At 44.0% G+C, this 25,473-nt stretch overlaps 1 protein-coding gene across 5 annotated transcripts in view; it reads right to left on the bottom strand.

Annotated features, from left to right (window-relative positions):
* NRP2 (neuropilin 2) overlaps positions 1–25,473 on the bottom strand; it is a 115,176-nt gene that overhangs the window by 5,530 nt on the left and 84,173 nt on the right. The window contains exons 15-16 of one of the 5 annotated variants that reach the window (XM_073019968.1): positions 25,340–25,360; positions 33–339 (exon numbers count right to left, since the gene is read on the bottom strand). In XM_073019968.1, coding sequence (XP_072876069.1) covers positions 89–339; positions 25,340–25,360 — 272 coding nt within the window. In that variant the 3' untranslated portion in view covers positions 33–88. Of the gene's footprint in view, positions 1–32; positions 340–12,492; positions 15,993–25,324; positions 25,361–25,473 lie in introns of those variants that run through there. The other 4 variants (XM_007965955.3, XM_007965956.3, XM_007965953.3 and 1 more) reach the window with 4 other exon arrangements.

The raw sequence follows: 25,473 nt of genomic DNA, 5'->3' as shown, positions 1-25,473 counted from the left end.
AAAAACAAGTTAATAACAAGTTCTATCACCATGGCTAAAAGGCAGGGAGGCAATCTTTATAAGAATGACTCCCCATTCTGGCAGGCAGCTAGAGAATCACCTCCACTTCTAGATCATTCAGTATGGACATTACTGGATTGTTCTCCTTCATATGACCTGTATCTTCCACCAACCACAACCAGTAACACAGAAATAAGAAACTCTGGGTCTTCAGTGCCAAGCAACCCCTGCCCCTGTGCCTTTTCAATGACTGGCATTCATTAGGAACACTGGTTTCACTGAAGGCACCTTTAGTGAAAGTAAAGGCAGTAAAGGCAGCTGCCTTTACTGGGATGTCCATTTAGTATAGCATGCTGCACCTCTTCATAGGCACACATCTCAGAGGGCACAAAATCATCAGAGTCTTTATCCTCTGGATTTCATGGAAACATATGGTAGTTTAAGGAAGTCTTGTTTCATCATTATATGTTTTAATTTAAGAGCAGAAACGGGAGGCATGTCGTAATGCCTGTTGACCTTCACATATCTGTGCTAATCTCTCTCATCCTTCTTCCCAAATCTATTTTTCCTATTGGCTTTCTCCATGGTTTAGAATAGATCAAAGATGGGCATCCAATCTGACTAGCCAGGCTAAGTTAATTTACTATGAATTTTCTCCAGTATTATCACTGTCTATCTCTTTCTTTTTCATGATAATTTGGGAGGGTGATAATACAGGTCTCTCTATTCACTGTGCTGTCCAACTTATAGAAAACAGAACCAATGAAAATTTTCTGTCTGAAATGGTAAAACATTAATAGAGAACATCAAATGCATGGGAACAGCAGCATCTTACCATTTCTTCCTATCTCACAAGCTAATTATGCCTTTCCAAGCTGCCAGCTCAAGACAGCCCCAGTGAATGTGTATGGCCCTTTCAGAGTTTTGTTCCACCAAGTCAGATAAACAATCTTGAAGTCACTACTCTTAATTGAAATCCAAAAATCAAGGCTTAAAAGAAAATCAAAATCTCAAATGGCTCAAGTATCAGACAAGAGGGAGAAAAAGAACTTTAGACTATCCTGAAAGCTTCCCTCATCAGCACTATATCTCAGGGAAGATCTACTTGACCATGATCTGAACTGAGCATTGATCCATCGCTGTCACACTTGAAATTCAGTCTTTTCCTGGGGGCCATGGTTTTAATCATCTTAGAAGTCCTCATTTCTGGCCAGAGTGCTAAAGCACATTCTCATCCCCCTCGGTCACTAGTAAGGGATGCACAAAACAACTTGCCAAGACCCCATTTGAAAAGATTGATGCCATGTGGCACCAATCCTCCATAACTCCAGCCCATTCCTGGTGTGTTTAAAGCACAGCAACTGGCACCTGCAGGCCACGCCAGCCTCCCCACCTAAATGCCCACTCCCTGCATTCTTCTCCAGGCCCCGACAGAGCAGGTTGTTTCCTTGGAAGGGAAATGTGAACATGAATCAACAGGAGACAGGTGGTGTTTGTCACAGGGATCAAACTGAACTTGTGAAAGTCAACCCAGAGGGCTTTTTTCCATATTAAAACAACAACAACAACAACAACAACATGGAAGAAAACCGTCACATTTCCAACAATTAATTGGTTTGATGGGCCACTCATATGTCTTAACATCTTCACCAGTAAAAGAGGCAGAACACTGGATGAGAATAGGTGAATCAGCCTAGGATGAGAACCACGGGGTTCCTGCTGGTGACTTCTGGGCCAAATCCTATGCTTGCTTTTAGGGATCTTGTTTTTGCCAAGGATGTGATGAATTCTTGGAGGCTGGAGTGACCTCTTGCTCCATCTCACACCCTCAAAGAGGTCTTAGGATACCATAGATCACTGGCTGGAAAGGGGTGAATGTGGCATTGATCTTGAAGGAAAAAGGGTAAAAGGATGCTAATGATTTTGAGAACATTTTATCCCAGGAGATCACAGCCTCTTGTCTCTGGAGGTTGAGGACTGGATGAGATGATTTCCTAAGAACTGGCCCATTTCTAAGACTCAATGAAATCAATTGCCCAGATGCAGCTGAGATTTCTGCACCTGGAGAATCAAAGGCTACTTAAGGTGAAGAAGAACACTTTAGCGGCTTGACTTGGCTTTTTGTATAATCACTGCTTCCCTGAGTTTGAGTGAGTGGGAAGGGGGTCAAAAAAAGGATAAGTTAATCAACATTTTCAAAAACGCATCTGTTCACCAAGCTTAAAGAAAGAACGGCACACTGGGGAAAACACAAATAAAGGGAACATTTGTACAAAAAACCATTTACTTTGATAGCAATTTTCTCTAGTCCCCTTGCTAATATTCTTGATATCTGTGTTTGATTAAGAGCTTTCTCTCTCTCAAAAGCATCTTTGCCCTTTGCCGGCCACTTTCCTTTTCTGTTTAGCCTGGTAGGTAAACTGCAGCCTGTTTCCTTAGGAGGCTAGCAGGAAGGAATGTGGTTCTCCCACCAGGTCCCTGTAGTTCTAGCAAAGAAAAGGCAAGGTGCGGCAGGTAAGTGGCTACCAGGAAAACCAAGGGGTAAAGCTACTGGCCTCTGGGAGGCAGGAGGGAGAATGATGAACTAGGGGGCCAAGGCAGAGGGTAGAGGCAGCAGCTCCCTGGAAAGGGGAAATGGTAGCCGCAGGATGGCGGACCTAGCTGCTGAAGTCAGGGCAGACATCAGGAGAGAGTGGGAGAAAGGAACCAGGGACTCAGAATTTTGTTTTCAATGGGGAAAACTTGGAGAGGAACTTCCAGGACTCTGTTTTAGTGGGTGCGTGTGTTTGTGAGTGTGAGATGGGCTAGGGAGAGTGCAATGGGCCGCACCTCTAGAAGAACGCAGGTCAGGAAGGGATCTTACCACCCACACAAGTTCTGCTTTCAACCTTTGTGCTCCCATGACCCTGTTTCCTTCTAGGCCCCTGTGTGGTTTGAGTCTCAGGTCAGCCTGACTACAAATACTCTCAAATATTGTATTAGGGCCAGGGTAGATCCCCAGTCTGCATTCAAGTTCTTTGGGTGTGGCTGGGGCACTGTAACTACCACCATATCCCTACTGCCCCCTTCTAATAAAATAAAAGAGTCTGCCTTATCTCAGATCCAGGTTGGCTGGATACACACTTTGGTTGCCTGCTGGCTGACTACTCTGATGGAGTAGGGCTTTGAGGGGCTTCTCATGAACTTGAAGATGTGGGGATCTGAAATTTGGGGTTTCATGCTTTCCATGATAGACATCACCCAGAGCAGGAAACTAAATTACATTGTTCTTCAAAGGGCAGTTTTCATTAACCAACTAACCAACCTAACACCAACTTAGTAAGAGGGCTTACTGCATGGCCGGGAGACGAATTGAGGACTTTGGAAAATAAAGATGTAAGGGACCAGGTGTTTACCATCAAAGCCCTTCAGTGTGGTTGGGAAGTGACTCACCCATGCCAAAGTAGCATGAAAGAAAGCGAGGCATTGCGGAGAGGACTCCAAAGTGCTGCTGGAGTGCAGGGCAGGGATTGGGCAAATGAACCTGGGCCACTACCAGGAAGGAAAATGTGGGAGTGGGGAGCAGGATACTTTGGAATTGAGGCTGCTGCAAGTTGGGCATTGGGAGATTTCTTTCTCCTTTATCTGTCTGATTGATAGAAATGCTTTCAAACATGGCACCCGATCTCTTGTCTTTGGGCTTGCATTCATTCATATCAGGCTCATCAAGGAATTCAAAGAGATCGCCTTGCTTTGCCACAAATCTCCCACCTTGCATATATCTATGTGAGAGTCAGATCTCTGCCCTCCCAATCCCTAACACCTATCCCCTTCCCCAGCTGTTGCAGACAGCATAGTGAGAGAAAGAGGTCAACTCCAAATGAATGACTGGAAGGGGTTTTACAGAGCTTGAGTAATTAAGTGGGCACAGTGTTTACTGCTTAAAAACAAATACAACCCAACTTCACAAAACTCTAGTCATTTTCATATGGAGATCAGTCTCAGGCCAAAAAGTCACCTTGTTTTGGTCAGTGTCCCTTCTCACATCATCAAGAGACAGAGTAGGTACACTGTGAAGCATGATTCAAGGTCTCACTCATCTGTTGTCCTGATTTTTTGGAATGAGAGACCAGGGTGACTAGTTATGAAAACACCCGCAGGACTATTCCAGAAACACCCTCCACCCTAGAAGAGTCAAATATTCTCTAGTGTGTTTGTCAATAAATTGCAACACTATGGCACAAAAGGTGAACAGCCATACCGAGTCACAAACCCAACCTCTTCTAATGAAATAAGCTTCTCCCTGGAACACTGCCTGGTAGTGTAAGACCACACATGCTGCTCAGGAGACACATCCCAAGACACTCCAACCTGCTGCCTGGAAATTCCTACTGAACATGATTTAGTCCTCAAATAAGAAGGCCCTCTCTCATGGCCCTTTCCATTCTCTCTCTCACTCTCTCTTTCTGTGACACACACACACACACACACACTTTTTTATCTTTCCTGTCTCTCTCATTTTCTTCCTTCTTCTAAGTTAAGATTATTTGGGATTAGCATTCCTTCATTAGTTTGCTTTTCTGCAGTTTCTTACAGAAAATTCGCAGCCTTCGCTGTTTCTACTGTGAGTGTATTGGCCTTGACACTGTTTACTTCCTGCATTGTAAAGGAGCTTCACAATATGGCCAGGAAAGCGAGAAGTCTGCCCCAAACCACTGGTTACTTTTGGATAAATAATTTAAGACAGCCCTTGGGACACTCGTACACTCGTACACAGATCATTTCAGGTCACTGACGTGCTCGTTTCTTTGAAGAGTCCCTTCCATGCCAACCCTGAGCAGTGGATTAAGAGGCCTGCTTGAAGCTGATGACAGGGTTGTCATCCAGAGTGTGTAGCAGAGACACTCGGAAGCCTGATGAGTGGCAGCATCACCCTGCACTGAAGGAAGTGGTGTGGGATGTGGAGGGCCCTAGGCTGGGGGTGGAATGCCTACCTCCCATCTGGTTCTGCCTCAGGTGTTAGAGCCTTGACCAGTCATTGACCTCCCTGGGTCTCCATTTGCTCCTCTGTAAAGTAAACACTGATGCTCTCCTCTGCTCTAGAATTCCCTTGTCTTTACAGGAAGGAAATGAGAAAGGTATGAGGGCCTTTCTGATGAGGGCTCTTTGAAAAGGGTGATGGTTGAGGGAGACAAGGCAACTTCTGAACAAAAGGGCTGCATTGCCTCACGATGCTCACTGCCCCATTCTTCACCCTAACTCTGTCCTCTCCTGGGAGTGGCCACTCCCTGAAACCATTTGTTTTAAGGTGTGCACAGAAAGAGAAGATCACAAAAAGGACAGGTCAAGAGAACCCATGAAATTCCATGTGTTCAATACTTGCCTGTTTGGCTCAGGACTCAGTCCTACTAATTGGTGACTGAGGAACTGACAAAGTGGGTAAATTGTGCCCATAGTTTTAAGCCTCCATGTTAACTGAGGCTGGGCTGAGAAAACCTCATGGAAAGCCAGTCTTAGTACATCCACTTAACCCACCACACTTCTACCAGCCTTGAAGGCCAGGATCGAAGAGCTGCTTACACACAGGAAACCACTGAAATCATTCATGTTCACAGGTCCCAGGTGTCATCACTTTGACTTTAGAGATGAAATTGAGGAGGGAGGGTAGAGAAGTGCAATAAGTCATTGAATAAATCAGCAGCAGAACTGAGAGTAAGCCATAGATTTTCAACACCTTGTTTGGGGGCTGTGATTTATTTGGGATAAGCTCTTGGCCACTTAGTGCCTTTGTTGAACTTGATTCCAAGTTTCTGAACCCCATGGGCCAGTTAAATCGCTGGATTTTTCAGATGGGAGTAGCCTCCAGAAATTCCTCTAAGCCATTCTCTTTTAATCCCAGCAGGAAATACAACACTGAGACCTCAGTAAAAGATAAATAACAAAGGACTAAGGAGATTCTTCTTGGCACTTCAAAATTCAGTTTAATTCAGTTTAATATTTAGCATTGGCTGAAGGTCCCCCTTCCCCACTACACTTAATTTCCCAATTCAGTTTGCTCATCCAAGTTGCAATAAGGAGCCAAATGTTCAGGTGTTGATCTAAACTTTGCCAAATCTCCTCCGTTAAGAAGTCGGGCTACTTGAGAGCCATTCCTTCCTTGCTGGGTTTGGCTTGAGTTTAGAAGCACCATCAGAAGAGCCTTTATCATGCGTTTTTATCTCTTGGGCTACAGCCAAATCTAGGCAAGGTCATGGAAAAAATATTTTTTGGAATTTTTCAAATGGTTCAAGTGTGGAAAAAAAAGGAGGGGGCTTGGTATGAGATTACTGGAAGAGTTTGATCTTGAATTTAGCCATTCGTTTCTATTATTTTTAGTTGAATAACTAGAAGGAAACACTAAAAAGAATTGGAAATACTGACTGCAAACAAGAAGACTGTGAAATGACCTAGTAATACTTTCAAGTGTGGAGGCGGATGAGTAGCTGAGGCCAGAATGTCTCCAATGAGCCCCAACAATGGTATGAAAAGAAGAAAAATGCAGCCAGAGACATGTTTGGCTATAAAGACAGGCTTCACAATTGTGCGGACTGGAAAACCACAGCAAAGCTGATGAAAGAAAATTCTAGAACCTCTTTTTTACCCCAAGTCTTTGAAAAATCAGCTATTCTCCATTGTTGTAAATAGATATGTGAACAAGCAATTGGCTCTTTTCATTTCTTTTGTTGGCTACCTTCTCTTAGGGCATGAGGGTGGCAAAAACAGCATTTCAGGGAAAACCTGTTGTTTTTCCCCCTCTTCTGTAGTCTTAATTTTTCCTGATATGCTAGGGGAAAAAGTCATATATCTTTATATCTTAGGGAGTTTTTTCCAGTGGGCTTTGAAATTTTTCCCCTCGTCTAGTTCCAATATTTGAGGTGTGCATGTTAGAAACATCACTGTGTCACTCAGATGGAGTGGTTTGGTACAACCTTGGACAAGTGAGAAAACGGAGTTGAAGAATCAAAACTGTATCCACTTCCAATGTGAAGAATGTCTTCTTAAAGATAGCCCCTCTTATTTTGTAGGTCCTTGAAAAGAAACTGTACACCTGTATGTCACTAAGAGAATTCACTATACTTAAAAGACGGGCTCCTCTTCTGAACACAAGAATGAATGAGAATCAACAACTCTGTGATATCATTTTACAGCTACCAAAAATGTACCTCTCTCTGCCCATTCAAGAGATGATTTCCCCCAGTAGCTTGCTGGTGGCCAAGGACTGTAATTACTCAGAGACTAACTCTTCTGGCTTCAGGTGTGGTCCCCTGTAAAAATGCAATTATTGGAGGAAGTAACCATGTGGCATCTGTGTCAAGGAATCTGACCCATGCTTTTCTGAAGAAGGCGTTGATGGACGAAGGGGTAGAGAAAGTTAAGGATGCCAGAGAAGAAAAGGGGTCACCAAGAGAGGGGGAAGGTGCAGAAAGGGGAGTTTGGAGGTTGGAGACAAACTGCACCTGGCAGAAAGGCAGATGAGTGGTGACCAGCTCCTCCACAGAGAAAGAGGTGGAGACCATGGCCACATCAGAGGGGCAGAGCCAGAAAGCAGTGATAGGCTTGTGGGCCCAGGGCCCCTGTAAACACTAATATGGGGCTCACACTCTTGGACCACAGTTGGCCAAGGCGAATGAGGTATCTCTGGGGCTCCTTTGACACATCCATGTAGGCCCCATCTAGGTCCTAATAACTACCATCTCACTCTCAATGACAGCTGTGGGACTGCCCTAGAGAAGCCATGGGGAAGCCCACACCAGCCCCTGAAATCCTCATTCCTGTTCTAGCAGGCCCTGGGTGGCAGTAAGAAAACACAAAGAGACAAAAAGGTTCTTTGTGCTTAAATGAAGCTTCAATAACTAGCAGGCTTTGGAGAATGAGACTTTGGTCAAGACTGCCTCTGGCTCAAGGTTTTCTGCACACTCATCATTACTGGAGCTGGCTGCTCTTTAATAAGTTGCGGGGAAGTCCAGTCCAGGCATCCTGTTAATGAGTCCTGCTGCTGGAGAAAGAAACTGGTATTGCTGAAAGCCATGGCATGGTATACTATCATTCCAATTCTGGAGCAGAGCCTTTGTTTTTGGGAATGTTCATGATATTTAAAGGATTTAATTTTGCACAATTACACAGAGAAAAAACAAGGCACTGTGTATGTGTGTGTGTGTGTGTGCGTGTGTGTCAGAGAGAGAGAGATGTATTCTAGTTCATCCAGATCTCAACTCGTGCTGTTTTCTTTCCTGAGTTAAATACTCATGCCTCATGCCCAGGAGGCAATGGCCCTGGATTTTTGGCAAGATCAGAGAAAGCCCACACAGGATCTATATAGCCACAGATACTCCGTTATGTTTAAAGTCAAAGCCACTTTATTATGATCCTTTTCTCTTAGCACACCATAGAAATGAGGGCAGTGCTTTTGCTAGAAATGGTGTTTGGACTGACAGGTCTCTGGGCTTCTCCACCCACCATTCCTTGCTACTGGCCTGTGTGGGGGATAGTAGCTTTGCCTATGCCTATAAACACCCCACTAGAAAACCACCTCACTGCCTAGTGCCTTTCCTTTGGGTATTGCAACCCCGAACTTCTTCAGAAGGAAGTCCACAAGGTCTGCTCCTCTCAGGGCCAGAGTGGGGGCCTGGGGTCCAAGGCCTCTCAAATTTGAGACTTTTTCTTTGCATGTAGGTTTACCTCTGGCTGCTGGAATAGTTTAGTCTGCAGCACAATACTGCATACTGACCTTAAGGGATATTTTTTACATAAATTTTTTAGTAGAAAACATAAATATATAACAACAAGGTACAGCACAGGCACTCTTTGAAGAAACCAAGTGGAACTCATTAATCATGGAGAACAGGACTCTCTGCCTGCTGAACCCAGGGACAGAATTAACTCCAGTGACACAGCCGCCACAGCTCTGGGGAGCTGCCACTTAGAGCCAGGTCCATATTCCCCATAAGTTGGCAGTTTAAAAAAAGAAAGTTCTGAAGAAACACTCCCTGAGTTTAAAATTCTCTTCAGCTAAAAGTGCCCAAGGTCTTCTCTTGCAAGCAACACACCCACTGTAGAGAAAGAGAGATCGGCATAGAGATCATGTGGGTTGGGCAAATGTGGCAGGGGCTCTCAGCCAGGATGTCCACTAGTTTCTGCTGTGCTCTCAAGCAGGGACAGGTTCATTTTAAATGGCAAACCTCAGCCATTTACAGCACCTACTAAAATGAAAACACGGATGTGTTTGACCCAGAAATTCTATCCTTTGTAAAACACATGCCCAAAGAAGCAATTTCAAGGATGTTCATTGCAGTATTGTTTATAATAGTTAAAAAAAAAAAAAAAAAAAAAAAAAAAAAACTAGACACAATCTGAATGCTCGTGAACAGGGGAGCAGTTAATACACTCTGGCATATCAACACAATATAGAATGCTATGCTGCAGATATAAAGGATGGGGTAGGTGCATTGGTATGTACTGAATTACTCTCAAGATGTCAAATGAAAAGAAGCAAGTCATCCAATATAGTAAGCAAACATTATGCTACCATTTACACAAAACCAAATGAAACCAAACTAAACCCCAGCTTAACCAAACCACATAACTCAACATGAACACACACGTTTGTAAAGGTATAAAACAAGGCCTGGACACATACTCCTCAAACCATTCTTCACAGTTACCTCTGGGGAGGTGACTGGGATTGGTCAACAATGAAATCAACCTTTGCTTTTTCTGTATTATTGTACTTTTTGAGCATGTTTGTGAGTTAAAGAAACCCAGCCAGTTACTATAAAGTCCCCCGCCAGCAACCTCCCTGTATCATCGGTATCAGTAAGCTCTCAAGCAATGAAACTCCGAGAAAAGAGGTTTTCCCACATAACAGTCCTCCTCCAGTACCTCTGTTGTTGACCCTTCAAGTGGTTTTTCCTATTTCTTGGTCCAATGCCCATGAGACTTTAGCTTTTGGGGGCTCTCGGGGGTCAGTGACAGAAAAGGCCAAGAATAACTGTTTTACCCAGTAGAAAGGAGATGATTCCAGGTCCCTTATCCACCGGGATTGGGGCAAGAATGGCTTCGGTTTGGTTGTACTGAAGCAGCTAGATTCTCCACTGTTCCATACCATGCTAAGTAAGGTTTTGCTCTTGGCGATATCCCAAATCTTGTCTCTCTTCAGTGTTTAGGTTTGGGTCCAAACAGAACACCTCCAAGCAGTCAAGGCAAACATACTCTGGCCCAGGCTTGTGGCCTGAAGACCCCTAAGGGTGTGGGTTTCTGATTGTATCTGACCTCGATACACACTGTGGTGCACCTGATCTGTGTCAGGCTTAATTAAATCCTACACTATTCCTAGCTGCTAATTTATTTGTATAAGGTGATTCTTTTCCCTGCTGATTGTAAGATCATCAGCTGGTGTTCCCCTCACCGCACCCCCGCCTTTTTCTCTGGTTGGATTTGTTTTGTGTTTTCTTTGGGCTGTCACTAAAGTGGATGAAAGGCAAATTACAGCTGTGAGAGCCCCAGCGATCTGCACAATTAAAGAGAAAAAACAAGCCTTCACCTACAGCTCTGCAGTTTGGCTCAGATGTGTAGCCCACAATGCAGGCAAATCAAAACTTCAGGATGCAGCTCTTTTCATCAGAGATTACAGAAAGGCCACACATTTGTGCAGAACAACTGCAGAGGCCGTGAAGACGGGTGAGGAAAATAAACACTGTGCCACATCAGCTTGGCTGGGCTTCAGTTATCTGAGCTAGGAGGGCAGTGGGTGAAGAGAGAACACACACTAAAACCATCACAAAGAACCAGGTAGGAGCAGAAACAGACCAGCCTAGGCCTTGACATCTGGTATTTATGATCTGTGGAAACACAATTTCTGAACATTTACGCTTGGGCTACACATGAAATGCCACACTGAGGAGTGTTTGGTGGTAACAGTGCCCTGTTTGACATCTAAGATTGGAGTCAGAACAGTCCTTGCCCTTTTAGGGGGAGTAAGTACCCTTAAAATAAGTCTTGGGACTAGAACCAAGGTGGGAAACCTCCCAAAGGTGGCTCCAAAAACAGTAATGCCAACAAAGCATAAGTGATGGCTAATTTAGTTCAGTCTGGCAAGTTTGGTCCCAGGTCAGCTCAAGGAAATGTTGACTGAGCCTGGGTCTTTGTTTGAAATAAACACTTTTGAGATGTTTTATTTCATTCTTTACTAATGGGAACAAATGGCTTTGAGGAAAGCCAAATGTTGTTTAGACAAAAGGGGTAATTGAGCTTGTCACTGGGGAAACAAAAAATGCTGTGATCACAGACATTCTACTTTATTCTCCTGCAAAGGACAGATAGTGACATCTATACTGAACCATCTGTACTAACAGAACTTCCAGTAAGATCTAAAAACCGGAAATCTGTCTCCTTTTAGCAGCACTTGGACAGGTTTTACAGCTGTAAAAAGCACTCCTTTCTGGATCTAGGTTTGGATAGGAAGAAAACCAGGACTCTGGCAGAAATAGGATCTTCTGAACATGTGCATTTTCTCAGGACCTTTAAGGATGGTTCTCGGACCCCTGAGGAAGTTCTCCCAGGTTATCAGAAGGCCTCTGATAAATCCCATGAATAGGGGTGGTGGGAAATCCTATCTGCAAATAGGATTACTGTGACCTCTTCTTGACCACTATCTAGAAACCATGAACTGCTGGGAGGTTGTCTTTCCTAGATTTTCCCCCACCCCACCCAACCCCGTCCCCCTCTGATAGAAATATTTTATATAAGTAGGTCGCCATCCAAAGAGGAGAACCAAAGAAAAATGCTCATCAAGAAAGACCCGGCCTTTTGAGTAAGTTTCCCCAAGTGCCTCTCCTCAAAGTTTTATAGTGTTCCTTTCATAAAATGTCCCACTCTGAAAGCTCCATGTCCACCGTCATCATCTAATTATTTTCATTACCTGTTCAAAAATGAAGTCTAGAATATCTTTCAGCCCTGAACATGCTACAAGTTCCCGTTTAGTCTGGGAAAGTGCTCGTAAATGGGAGATTCACATCCCTGTGGAAGTAATAATTGGGTAGGTGAGGGGTAAGATGTCACTGCTGCTTCTTCAAAGGAAGTGATCTGTCTCCGCAGAGCTGAGTACAGGATTCAGCTTAGCTGGTACCACTCCCCCGGAGCCCTTTGAAAGTAGAATCTAATCTCCAGGGATTTGTCATCAAGAGAAATTTTGTGGAATCTCATTTAGCAATTTAGCACTTAGCAACTTTTGCAAAATCCCACACCAATCATAAAAGTTGTCTCAGCTGCACAAATTGGATAAAAATCCTAACAAGCAGTAATAAAAATAAAAAGAAGGAAAAGTTGGCATTCAGCCTCAAGGAGAAAACCCACCTACCTCCCACAGAAATGCCCTGTAGCTCAGAAGGTGATGTGTAAACTTTGGAAGCATTGGTTTGCTCAAAGCCTACATTTCAACTTTGTTCTCACAGGCAAAGGGAAAAAAAACCTCAGATGTTTGTATAAAAATATCATCATTTTATTACATTCCACACAATACATTTTCAAATAATTTCCAACGTCCACAAGTTATTTTGACACACAGGCAACTGCGCAACGCAAGGGGTGTCACAGTAATAAGGAGAGGAATAAGAATAGGAAGTAAAAATCTTTAGATTTTCTTGTTTCATTGTTGTTCTTTGGTAATTTTTGATTATTTAGGTGTTTGCCTGCTAGTTTCATTTTAAAGACAGGGTCTTCTTAAAGATAGGCTATCAACTTCAGAAATATTACTGTATTTCCTATTCAATTCTGGCTTTAATCCCAAAAATGTGGGACAAGGGAAAAGACAATTTTACTTTATCTTCAGCATCCAGTTTTGTCAATGACAATGCTGATTTTTTTGTTTCCTTTTTCTGCCTTCGCCAGGAACTAAGTGATGGCAATTGCTAGCATAATACCAAGGAAGGGGAGTTCAACCCAGAAATAACGGCTTCCCTCCTGAAGGTGTTGACATAAAACCTCTACTAAGGCAAAAGCTTTATCAGCCCAAGCTAGGCCTTCAACTCATTCATTCATTCATTCATTCATTCATTCATTCATTCGTATTTTAATAGTTGCTATCATCTCTTTGTCTTCTGAGAAGCAACTCTAAACACATGCATGCATGCATTCGCCTGTCCAGTCTATTTTTCTTAGAAGAGAGTGACCCTTCCCTCCCTCCGTGAAATACAGAATTTTGCTTTTTAAAGCTGCGAAGCATGGCATTTTACAGAAGAGCTGACCTTTTAGCATAGTACCTGGATAACACTATGAAAATTGCTGGGGTAGACAGAGCAAAGGCAGAGGTTGTGGGGTGGGGAGAGACAGAGAAGGTGACATCCTCAGCTGAAGTGTGAAGGGATTCACAAAGATTAGAGCAGTCTCATATTCTCAACTAAGGCATGTACATAAAGATGCCACTTGGGGCATCAGATAAAGATACAGAAAGTTCACAAAGTTGTTGTCATCTTCTGTTACAGAAGGGGAATCACCAGGGTATATGGTAACTCAGTCGGTCACTACACTGGCTACATTTTCCAGATATAATTTCTCGATGCCACACCTCTATGGGGCGCCTACAGGAATGTCAATCATTTTACAAGCATGCCTGGCCCCAAATGCATGACTGGATGTGGACAGCCGAGATAAAAGCCCTTAATGAGTGGCATATTAGTCATCACATGGTACCCTGGGCTGATTCCCTCCCCACTCCCCGTTTCTTTCTCCGTCTTCAGCTGAGGTAGGACACTTCTTGAAATCTCAAGGTAGCACATGCTCTAGCCTTTCATCTTGTCTTTTCTTGGCAGGGCTGCTGTGGTTGAGACTGAGTAGCTCTTTGAAATAGAATAAGAGTGGGAGAGCACCATTCTTTCGGGAGGATGAAACGAACCAGATGAGAAAGTTGAGTGTGTGTGCTGAAGGGACATATCTGGATATTGTGAAAGAATGCTGAAAGTCTCTCCCAAGCAGCCAAAAAAAAAAAAAAAAAATCATTAGTATTTTGTTCTCAGAAGGAACCCGGAGGCTTTTGGCCCAGGCAAACTTCTTTGGAGTGAATTTTATACCTCCCCAGTGGATTTTTAGCAGGAAGGTAAAAAATAAATGCTCCCAAGGCTGAGCCCTCGTACACTGAGATTCTTAAAATTTGCATTTTCTATCAATGAAATTGACTTCATTATTTAATCCGTCCTTTGTGTAGTATCATTAGCAACTTCTCTTTTACATCCTGTTCCCCTTGTTGCTTCAAGAAGACACATGAGCAGCAATGGTTACATCTTCACTAGACCTTCTCTGTGACAACGCAGCAAGATCTGGATACGCCAGGCCAGCCTACCAGGGCCTATTTGCCAGATGCTATGAATGCTTTAAGGGGCAGCACATTGGTACACTTCAAAATTGATTACTTTCTATTCTCTTATAATATTTAAATAAGTCAGGTGGACAGCCTTACATTTTAGTGGCTATAGATTCAGGCACACATTAACACCATGAAAGGAAAGCAAATGATCCCCTTTTCCCCCATATTTTACAACTGCTATTACAATGACCAATATAATACCAAAGTATACAGTTTTTAACCTTCGTACTCAATCCCATCATAGGTTGGGTCCAATAACCACCCTGGGCGAGGAGACAACATTTCAGTTCTTCCCTCTCCTCCCTTCTCTCATCCACCTCCTCCTGCTCTCAACTTAAATAGACTACTGTTTTTCCTACATCAGTCCCAGACTTGTTATTCTCTATGACTTATTCCAAGATTGGACGTAACTGATAAAAGGTAAACATTCATTATGAGCTTCTCTTTTATAAGGCAACATGAGACAGATCTGCTTCAGGGCTGGAGAGGTGGTTCCGCACACACCCAATGGCTGTTATCTTGACATTTCAAAGACACCAGAAGACAAGGGGGTCTTGTCTGAGTGTGCTAGGGGAACCTTCTCTTGGGTCAGGTGGGTTGGGGATGGGGATAGGGATGGGAGAGGCCACACTGCATCCCATGTGGCCTCTATTTCTTTAGGTACCTGGAGATGATAATGGCAGCCAACAGAAACCCAGCCAGAGCTAGATAAGGCAACAAAAAGCTTCAATCTCTTCTCCAAGTAAACAAAACTTGTACAGTATATTACTTTCCTGTAAAATGTACCCCAGGAGAAGTAACACAAGAGTTAAAGGGGCCCTCTCTGAACACTCACCCGCCCCCCCTACAAACACACACACAATGAACCAGCCTCTCTCTCACACACCCACACACAGACAGCTATTCACACACGCACATATCTACTATGTACATACACACAGATCCAGGCTTCCCCTCACGTCTCCTGGCAGACTGTCCACTGAGAGGAGGTATGGGATAAGGCAAGGGGAAAAAACAAGCGAACCAGTCTCTGGAACAAAACCAGCTGAGCCTTGAGTTGTGGAGTGCTTGGGGGTGGATCTCTTCGGATAGTCCAAGATGCAGCATTAGAGTTGGGTTTGTTGGTTTGGAATCAACAAAAAGGAAAAAGAAAAACCAAAAACCAAAATGAACCCAAGGAGGATGGTTGGGATTGCTAAGTGCTCAGGGTTGGGGACCTGGGAGAGAGATGTCTGAGAGTTCACACAGAAACTAGGCGAGGAGAAAAAAGTGCAAAATCGAGGCAACGTGTTTGCAGTCTTTCTCGTTTGTTTTGGGTGCTGTTCTTGCTTCGGCCCTCAGCAGTGCGAGCCACGGTCTTGCTCTAGCTTAATGGTTAGGGTGGGCTCCACCGCCAGAGGGGCCCCGTTGGTGTAGTGGGAGGTTTTGTAGGTGATGGAGTGATCAGTCTTCTTGGCCGCATAGCGGAACCGGTGGTAGTGGAGCACCAGGGCCAGCGCGACGGAGACCAGCACCAGCACGGCGCCCCCGGCGGCCATTACGTAATACCAGTAGGCTGGGATGGGCTGCATGGGCACCGTGTCCACTGTGGGCTCGGTCCCTGGCAGGAGGGTGCCCCCTGGTGGAGAGACACAGAAGAGTGTTGCTAGGCTGAGAGCATGCAGACTAATCAAAAGACTAATTAAAAAAAAAAGAAAGAAAGAAACACACACATGCTTTGGGACGTACAGGGAAGGGGATGGGGGACTAAGGTTGTACTCAGTCCTTAGCACCTGCCAAGCACTTCTCAACGATTGCATTATTTCCTACTTACCCCCTTGGGAGGTAGCTACTGTCAGACCCATTTTACAGATGAGGAAACAGAGGCGGAGAGAGGTTAAATTAAGTGGTTATACAGCTAGTTAAATAGTAAGTATGGGATTCAACCAAGAATGGTAGGATTACACATCTCTTTTCTTTCTATTTAACCACAATTACTTTATAATATATGGAAGCATTATAATTCTCTCTCCCTCCATCTCCCTCTCTCTCTCTCACACACACATACACATACACAAATACATACAAGTAAATGATGCTGACATGACTTCTGGGATTCAGTGAGGCAGATTTCCTGAGTGGTGGAAACACCATATTTGGTCTGGCTGGCCAGCATTCTCAGCAACAATGTATTAATTAGGCTGGCTAGACTTGAAGGTAAATTCCACTTTGGCTTGCCAAGGCTTCTGTGCCCATTGAAATTAGCCTGGTCTTGCCTAAACAGGTCAATCACCACTGTTAAGTCATGACTAATGCATCCTCATCTTTTTAATTGGATGGAGGATTTTTAAAAGCAGATTGGAAGGGAATTGCAACAAAAAAAATGTGGGCACAAAATAACAGAGGGTATGTGAGAGCGAGAGTGAGTGAGACAGAGGGAGGGAGATCATTCTTAATGACAGAAAAGACAGAGCAGGGAAGAGAAGCTGGCAGAGTATTTAGAAGGCAACCACGTTCACTGGCCGCCGCTGGTTGCCATGGAGATTATGTAGTAGATTTAAGCCCAGGGTAACTCTGGGGAAAGACTGGCTGGAGTCCCACTCGATGCAAAGCAGTGTTACAACTTGATTCTCCCAAAGATTTACATCAGATGAGAATCTGGCCCAGAAAGGGACTAGGAGTTTTTGAGCTTGCTAAAACCAGACATGATCTTTACTTCTGAAAAATGATATATGCTTCTCCTATGAAAAATGCCTCCCTAGCTGCTTGTGTTAAGCCAGAAAGATGCATCCTCTCCACTCATGGGGTGCCCCAGGAGGGGGAGCCATGGGTGGGAAGTGCTGCTGGCTCCTTCATGCATTGGAGGTCCCCCTCTGCTCAAGATGCATTTATATTTTCATGCCTCCTTCCACTACCCACCCTGAGATTCAGAGCTCCTTAAGCAGAGGAACTTACTCTCATCATGAGGAATTTGCTGTCATCCATACCTAAGGGTTTATACAAAGAAGGCACTCAATAAATGCTTGGTGAATCAAACACTGAACTGAGGCTAAGACTCCTATTTCTGAGTTGGCGTTCTCTAATTCCTGCAGCCTGAACATCAGAACTCTTCTCTTTGATTTGGGGAATAGGTGAGAGGTGGGTCAGACCTTCTAATGTCTTCTCAGAAGTGATAGAAAAATGAGAACATTTTTCTTGGAAAATATTCCAAAGCCTCCTCAGCTTCCTAGCTCTTAATCACTGCTTTCTCCTGCTGTTGGAATCCCCTTCTGCTAGGGTGCAGGTTCATTGGTACTGCTTGGGTGACCAGAAGTCCCACAACATTGGCAGAGCTTTGACAAGGATGTGTTGCTCTGTACACACTTTGACAGCCACATCCACATCCCCTGGGGTAGAAATGACCCCAGAAATCCCAGGATCCCTTGAATGTCCCTTTCTACATCTTCATCTTCTCCCACCTTATTGCCTACCCTCTTTGTCTTTGTCCCCAAACTAATTCTGTCTTTTATTAGTTTCATTACCATAGCAGAGAAAGGCCTCTCTCTCTCATATTTGTGGCCATGGTGGAAATTATGCATAGAATGAGAGAGGAAGAGAAAGCGAGGTGCTGGAAATGGTTTCTTGAAATGGCCAGCTTGCAAGTCACAGTGAACTGGTGTCAACTCATTATTCAGGTCACTAAGAAGATCTGCTGCCTGGCAACCATCCTGCTGCTGGATTTTCGACATGAGCTCACAAAAATGCACAGGAAACATTCAAGTGTTAAGGGATGTCCCCGGAGTTCCTCAGAGACATCCCTCCTCTCCCCAAAGGGTATCCTGGGGTTTGTCTCTGATTTTCATGTGGTTCCATAGTGAAGGCCATCCTCTAATGAGGCTGCAGCTCACCCATCAAGAAAAGGGAGGTGATAAATCCCTAGGGATTAGCTTTCCCTCCGAAGAAGTACCTGACCAGACCACAAAGGTTGGAGCACAAATTTTTGTCAAGCAGACCATGGTCACAACTACCCACATTCCCTCCATGACTACATCATCTTTGTTCAAAAGTCTGCTTTCCTTCAGCCAAAATGCTGGTTTCCAACACAAAATACACCACCCATGGCTTAAAGTGCTCAGGCTGGAGAAGAAGGAAGTCTTCATGCTCCTCTTACAGTATTTCTTATGATAAGAGACAGTGTTAGGGCACAAAGGAGAGAATCTAGGGCACCTGCTAAGCAAGGTGAAATCCTAGTACATGGATTGCGTATTTAGAATCAGAGACACAGACACAGTCTCTCAGAATCCTGCTCTACTTGAAAGACAAATTCCACTTCAGGTAAGACCCTCTTCCCCTTCTCTACCTATCCTTCTCTCCCTTGAAATTATCAACATGTAGAACACTTTAGTGACAAAAATCTATTTGGGGGACATTATACTGGCTCCTTAAACATTTTCTTTGGGCATTTGTTTGGAGAAATGAAAAATAGTACTATGTGAATTCATGCTTTTAATGTTGAAAGGTTAGAAATAACGTTAATGTTAGAAAAGAGAGGATACGACTAGCAACCCCTTCCTGATCCCCTACAAGCAACTCTTGGTTGACTTGCAGTTGGGTTTAAAAGTTTCTCAGAACATTCACCAGCTAAAGAGACTCAACTCCAAAGGCAGGTGGAGTGTACTGGTTTAGAATCTGGCTCTGTTCTAGCCTCTCTGAGGCTGTATGCTAATGAGGCTGTGGTTTGCCAACCAGAGAAAAGGAAGATGATAAATCAATAGGGGTTAAATTCACACCCAAAGCACCTTCCCAGATAACAGCAGCAATCCAATGAATGCCAGATGGACGGATGAATGGATAGGTGGATGGATAAATGGATGGATGGCATAGAGGAATATATGTGGACCAGTGTTCCGACTCCCTGGAAAATGTTGATGACCTACTGGTACTTCCCTGGAGAGTTATTTTCAGAAAGTGCTATAGATTTTGCTAGCTCATACGGCACCTCGATGGGAAATTAGAAAAAGGCGCCCACTTTAGGCGGATGTCACCTGCACCAGATGCCCGAATTGTTGAGTTGTGCAATTTTAGCTTCACTTGCCCCTTCAGCCATCTGGGGTGATCGAGCCATTGCTTGACAAAAAAGAGCCTGGGCTAGGTGGGTGAAAGTGTAGGTGAGAATTCAACCTTGCCTGGAGTTGGTTGATCTGTTGACCTGAAGTTTCCCTTTGATTGATCTAATTTCCACCGCTTACTCAATGTCTTTTTTCAACTGGAAAGAAAATGCTTTCAATTCCGGAACTATTTTTCATTAATTCCCACCCCAAAGTCTCTATAAAGTTTTCCCATTGTGTGAGATAATGAGAAACAGATATTTAAATAGTCAATAACTCAACTCCAAGTGCATTTGCAAGGTTGCACAGGCTCCCATCTGTAAAAGTTCTGAGTCCCCTAGAGAAAAGCAATGCAAACACAAAAAATTTGAATTTTGAGAAAACACTAAAGTTTGAGAAACCAGGCATGGGAGAAAATAAGAAAAACAATTACACATGAGGTAGTGCTCCTGTCACTCCTATCTGCAAATATGGTTACTGAATTAATATGCAATTGGGAAACATGTCTGTAACAACGGCTACCCTGAGTGGACATTTCCTTCTATGGGCTTCACATGAACCATTTTGTTTATTCCTCATGACCCTCCAAAGGGAGACCTGAGAGCTTGAGAGGACGAGCGATTTTCTCCTGGTTTCACTTGGAGGATAATTGTGGAGAAGGGCAGAGCAGCACTCAGTGAAACCCAAGAAATGGCCCAGGGTCCTCCGAGGACCTGTACACTGCTAGCAAGTGGCAGAGTCACAGCTGGAACCAGGTGGACAAAATCCCAGCCTGTGATCTAACCCAGGGGTCAGCTCACTGTGGCCTGTGGGCCAAATCCAGCCCACTGCCTGTTTGTGTAAATCAAGTTTTGTTGGAACAGACACCCTCATTTGTTTACATATTGCTTATGGATGCTTTTATGCCACAATGGCAGAGCTGAGTACTTGCAACAGAGACTGTATGTCCTGTAAAACCCAAGATATTTACTGTCTGGCCTTTTACAGAACAAGTTTGCAGATTCCTTGCTCTAACCAAGTAGGGAGGGAAGAGGAAACAGTCCTCTTCCTTTCTGCCTCCTATTTCTGTCTGAACCTGTCTGAGGATTGGTGTGTCTCAGTCAAGTCAGTTTCTCACGGAATCACTGAAATGAGAAAGCATATACTATAGCTGCATTTATGAAATGTCATTTGGACCTGGGGGAGTCACCCAGGTTTCCAAAAGAAGTGTTTTGAAAGACACCAAGGGTAAGCCTTCTCTCCCTCTCTTTCAAAAAAGGCTCACTGCATGTCAGAATTGTTTCAGGACTGGCCTGTCTGCACAGTCCTTTCTGTACAGGTTAAAAATGAAGTGCTGGTGAAGGAACATTTCAGATAAAAGGTTTATTTAATTTGTGAGATTAAACAAACAGAAAAAGGTTGGCTCCTCTAGATAAGTTTACAGAAGATAGTAGAAGAATGTGGTCACGCCCTCTGGTGTGTTTGGAAAAAAGACGCACAAGAACAAAGGCATCCCTGAGAAATGACTCTTTCCATCTGCCTATAAGCATGGTGTGGCGGGAGGCGCCGGGATGTTTTCAGTAAATTGGCAGAAACCATGTGGATTGCTCCCACATCTAGAGGCATTTTTAAATGCCTCAGAATTCAGATCTCTGACTGGCTGAAGTCTCGGACGCTTTACACTCTTTGGTGGCACTGATGCTACTTTCTGTAAACTGAATCTTGTCCCTGTGTTCTTGGAGGGAAACGTTGGTAAAAAAACATTTTCTTCCACCCCTAGATAAGCTGGCCTTGACAGTTGTTTACATGAGTGGTAAACTGATGGAGAGGGGACGTGTCAGGCCTCTGTAGCAGGAGAGGCAGCATGCTCCAGCGAACCTCACAAAGAACACCTCCGTGTCCCCCGGGGAAGGATGACCACCAAGCAGTTACCCGCTTCACACATCTGATCTCCATGCTTTCTTGTTCCGCAACACCTAGCCTTAATCTGGCAGCTGGAGACATAAGGGGGTGGGGGCAAGGAGGAGTATTCACATACTACAGCTGCCTATCTGGAACCCTAGCAGGGGTTAGGAACACTTCTCTGCTTTTCATCAGACGGTTATGTGCAAAACATTTAACCCTCTCTGCATCTCAGAAGTGCTTTTAGGAGAAGGAGGCATGGGAGGAAGGGAGTCCAGGGAGAAAGGGAATATGAGGCCAGGCCCTGGGATGGGGGACCTTACCCTGGCAGACAAAGCCTTGGGAGGCAGGCAATAGAGGGTGAGGGTGGGAATGGGAAAGGAGAGATGACGGTGCAAAATGCAGAGATCGGCCAGTTGGCACCAAAGAAACAGAACTTAAAGCCTGAAGAATAGAGTCAAATGCCAGCCAGCATTACTCCAAAATGGGCCTCTCTTAATACTGCTCCCCTCTATGCCCAAGAGACAGCTGTGGATGTGCACTTTCTCCTGGTTTTGTCTGGATGAGAACTGTGGAGGACTGCAGAAAGGCACCTAGGTAGACCCAAGAAATGGGGCCCTGGACCTCAGGAATGGTTTGAGTCATAAATCCCACATTCCCAGCCAAAACAGGAGACACTGATGTTCCTTTTAGCATTCACTAGCGTAAGACAGTCATTCTGAATCCTTCCCTCTGACAACCACCTTCCACAGGTGCACCCAGCTGGGATTTCCATGAGTCTCTCACAGGTAGGGCATCAGATCGTTTCTCTGCCCCTGCTTTGCTCAGATCCCACAGCCTCTAACACGAACAAAAACTCTTGCCTCCAAGGTGAGCTGCTAAAAATAACCACCTGGTCAACAACCCCAGAACTCTGATTTATGGGCTTTATATATTTTTACTGGCTTCTGTATTGTTCTTTTTTCTTTTATTGAAAAAAGAAAGTATTGGGTAAGAGGAAATATCCATCACCTTAATTACACCACTTTTCGATTCTTTTTTCCCCTCTATACACACGGTTTTTCATTTGTTGAAGCTCAAATCCTAGAAAAAGATACATGACGGCACCATGTTTATAGCCACTGCTTTAAAAAAGAAAAGAAAAGAAAAGAATGCACACCCAGGCTACATTGTTTAAAATGTGACTCATAACAACCACAAAAAAGGGTCTTTTTAAAAAATCACATGACAACACAGTTTATTCATTCTGTCTTCTCTTTCTCTCTTCTCAACACAGATCTCTTTTTCTTCCAAGCTTTTTCTTCATTACTGACTCACATCCTGGTATACAATGTGTGTGTGTGTGTGTGTGTATGTATATATATATGTGTGTGTATATATATACACACACAGCAGAAAACACAGGATGATTTAAATTTAAAAAATTATTGCATGGCAAGAAATCAGTAAGAGGCGGAAAATGAAAGATACTTCAAAATACAAAAGATCGAGACCATCTAATAACTGCAGGTCCAAAGGCCACTTTTACTGTATTTCCATAAAGATTTTCCTATACACTGATTGCTCCTAAAAAATGAGATTACTTCTGTTGCATGACTAATTTATAAAGGAAAAGAAAAACACTCCAATTTGAAAAACGTACTAACAATGTAAATGCTATGGTTGGTAGTGTTTCAACATCAACTTTCTATACCTTGCCTGCCCAAACCTGATTTATCTGTTTCCATTTTTTGAGGGAAAAGGCTGATTTTATGCCCTGATCAAGAGAGGACTCCTGCTGTCCTGACCATAAGAGGAATAGTATATGAGTCACTAGGTTAGATGGAACACACAGTCCCCTCCTCTCTCAAACAGAAAACTTTGCTGGCACAGAGTTGCATGCTATGGTCAAACGGGGCTCAGCCAGAAAGGAGATACCCATGGCACTAGATTCATCTGGTTACCAATTCAGATCTCCGTGTAAAACGTGCCAAGGTGAATGAAATTCTCCATTCCCAGTTCAGATTCTGCTCTTTACTGTGTCCATTGGCCAAGTCTCTGCTCCCCAAGCCTTGGTTTCTTCTTCCCAAAGATGCTTGCCATCCTCCAGGACGAAAGCCATGGCTCAATCCATGCAACTTGTGCACTGCCTTTGCTTAGCCTCAAAGTGGCCCACCAGGAGCACCCTGGAAATTCTTACCTTCAAGTTACTAAGCCCTGTGTTTATTTTGGCTAAATGAGCCCTGCCGCTCAGATGAGATTTTATGTATATATTTTTTACAAGAGAGCATGACTGGCCTGTGAAGCCTCATGGTAAGCACAGTTTCAAGGAGAGTGCACGTGCCCTGGTCTGCTTATTCTCTTACAGAAGTGAAACACTTAGCACTTAACCACTGTACTTGTCAGTCATGGCCCGACACGGTGTGCACACAAAACAGTGTCTGCAGCAGCTACTGGCACGTCTTTACCCAGCCTTTCTGGGAGCTGTGAGTCTCCACAACCCAAAGAGAGTCAGGTGAAACAACATCCACAGGTTTCACTTCACCAACATAAGCATTACCTTGGGTCCTGAAGGTTAGAACTCGAATTCGACTGTAATCCAAGTCGTTCAGTTTGGCTCTCAGCTTTCCTTCCAGTACTTTGGATTTACATTAACATAAACCTCACCCCTAGAGAGCACCAGTGTATGCACATGAACACTCTTAATACTTTTAGAACTGTGGGACAGGGAGTGGGCGTGGGGTTCAGGGACGCGAGGAAGGGTAAGAAAGGAAATATATTCTATGTCGGTCTGTCATTCCCCTGTCGTCTGCAGCTTTGTTCCTCACCGGCTGTCTTAGAGCTGATGAGTGGCAAATTGGGTGAGATGATTTGGAGTCAGGGAGTACATCTAGGTGGCAAACCAGGAATTCATCTCTTCCTAGCCCAGAGCTGGACAGATTAATGAGACTGAAGATAACTAGTCTAGACGTCAGATATAAAAATGGCTGCCCTTATCTCTGCAATGCTGCCACTTGTGGGGGTAAGCCCAGCCAGTACAAAGAGGGCACAGCAATCCTCACAATTGCTGGCATCAAACAAGTCATGAAGAACCCCCATCATTCAGTGAGGGTGTTTCTGTGTGTGCTTTTACACTCAAGCCAACTGCAGTGATGCATTTAGAGTGGCTCCTAAATGTTTGGCATTAGAAACCAGTGTGGGAACTTCAGCAGTGTCAGCTAATAGGACTGCAAAGAGGGAAAAATGTAAAATCTGCTGCATTGTAACAGCACAAACGACATTGCCATCCCCCAAGGCTGGAGGCCTTTTTTTTCTTTTTAACCTGGATGAGGCAAGCATCCCCAATTCTTCTCACTTTGCTCTGCTCTCTTTGCTTTCTTGGGGGAGAACACATCCTTTCCGATTTTCAGTCCTGCATTTAAAGTGCTCTAGCTCCAGTCATCGAATGCACCTCCTTATTCCCTTGACTGCACACCAGGTCCTAAATCTGGCAATTCTTCCTCCTAAGGCTACCACTTCTGTGTCTCTTTCCTAACTTCCTTCCCTCACAAGCGGCCTGCCACCGTGCCTCACTGAGGGTTAACTGAGACTGCTGCCTTGGTACCCTGGAACTGGAAAGAAACCATCTTCAGGCTAAGATAAATCATTGCCACCTCATTTCACTTTTAATTTATACTGAATTTTTTTCTTTTTTTGGTTCAGTCTTCCCACAGTGTCTGCTTTCTCACCACTCCTGCATTTTCAGCCTCATTGCTCCCCGTTGGACAATGCAAGGCTGAAAGGTTTATCTGCAACCGATTTGTCTCTATTAATAGGTTTCTAAACTTTAATTAAACAAGAGACAGTGAGGATCTCAATCCCCTTTCACGCGTCTACAGGTGTTGCTAGTGCCATCTAGTGGCAGGAAGGTGTGGCGTCTCTTTTCTCCTGCGAGATTTGACAAATTTGGAGGTTGACTCCCCCCACCAAATTCACACCACAAGGGGGAAGGAAAAAGCATGCAAAAAATAATTTTTTTTTTTACCTTTAAAATTCTCACCTGCAAAAGCTGAGATGGGTTCTGAAAAAAACAAACAAAAAATTGGACTTAGTTAAAGGGAAGAAATAATTGGGTGAATTTAGGGTGAATAATTGGATGAATATTATAAAGATGACTGCACTAGGTTTTTTTGT

The sequence above is a fragment of the Chlorocebus sabaeus genome, chromosome 10 (assembly GCF_047675955.1).
Source record: "Chlorocebus sabaeus isolate Y175 chromosome 10, mChlSab1.0.hap1, whole genome shotgun sequence".
Taxonomy (NCBI): domain Eukaryota; kingdom Metazoa; phylum Chordata; class Mammalia; order Primates; family Cercopithecidae; genus Chlorocebus; species Chlorocebus sabaeus.
This window is presented reverse-complemented; position numbering and strand designations above follow the sequence as displayed.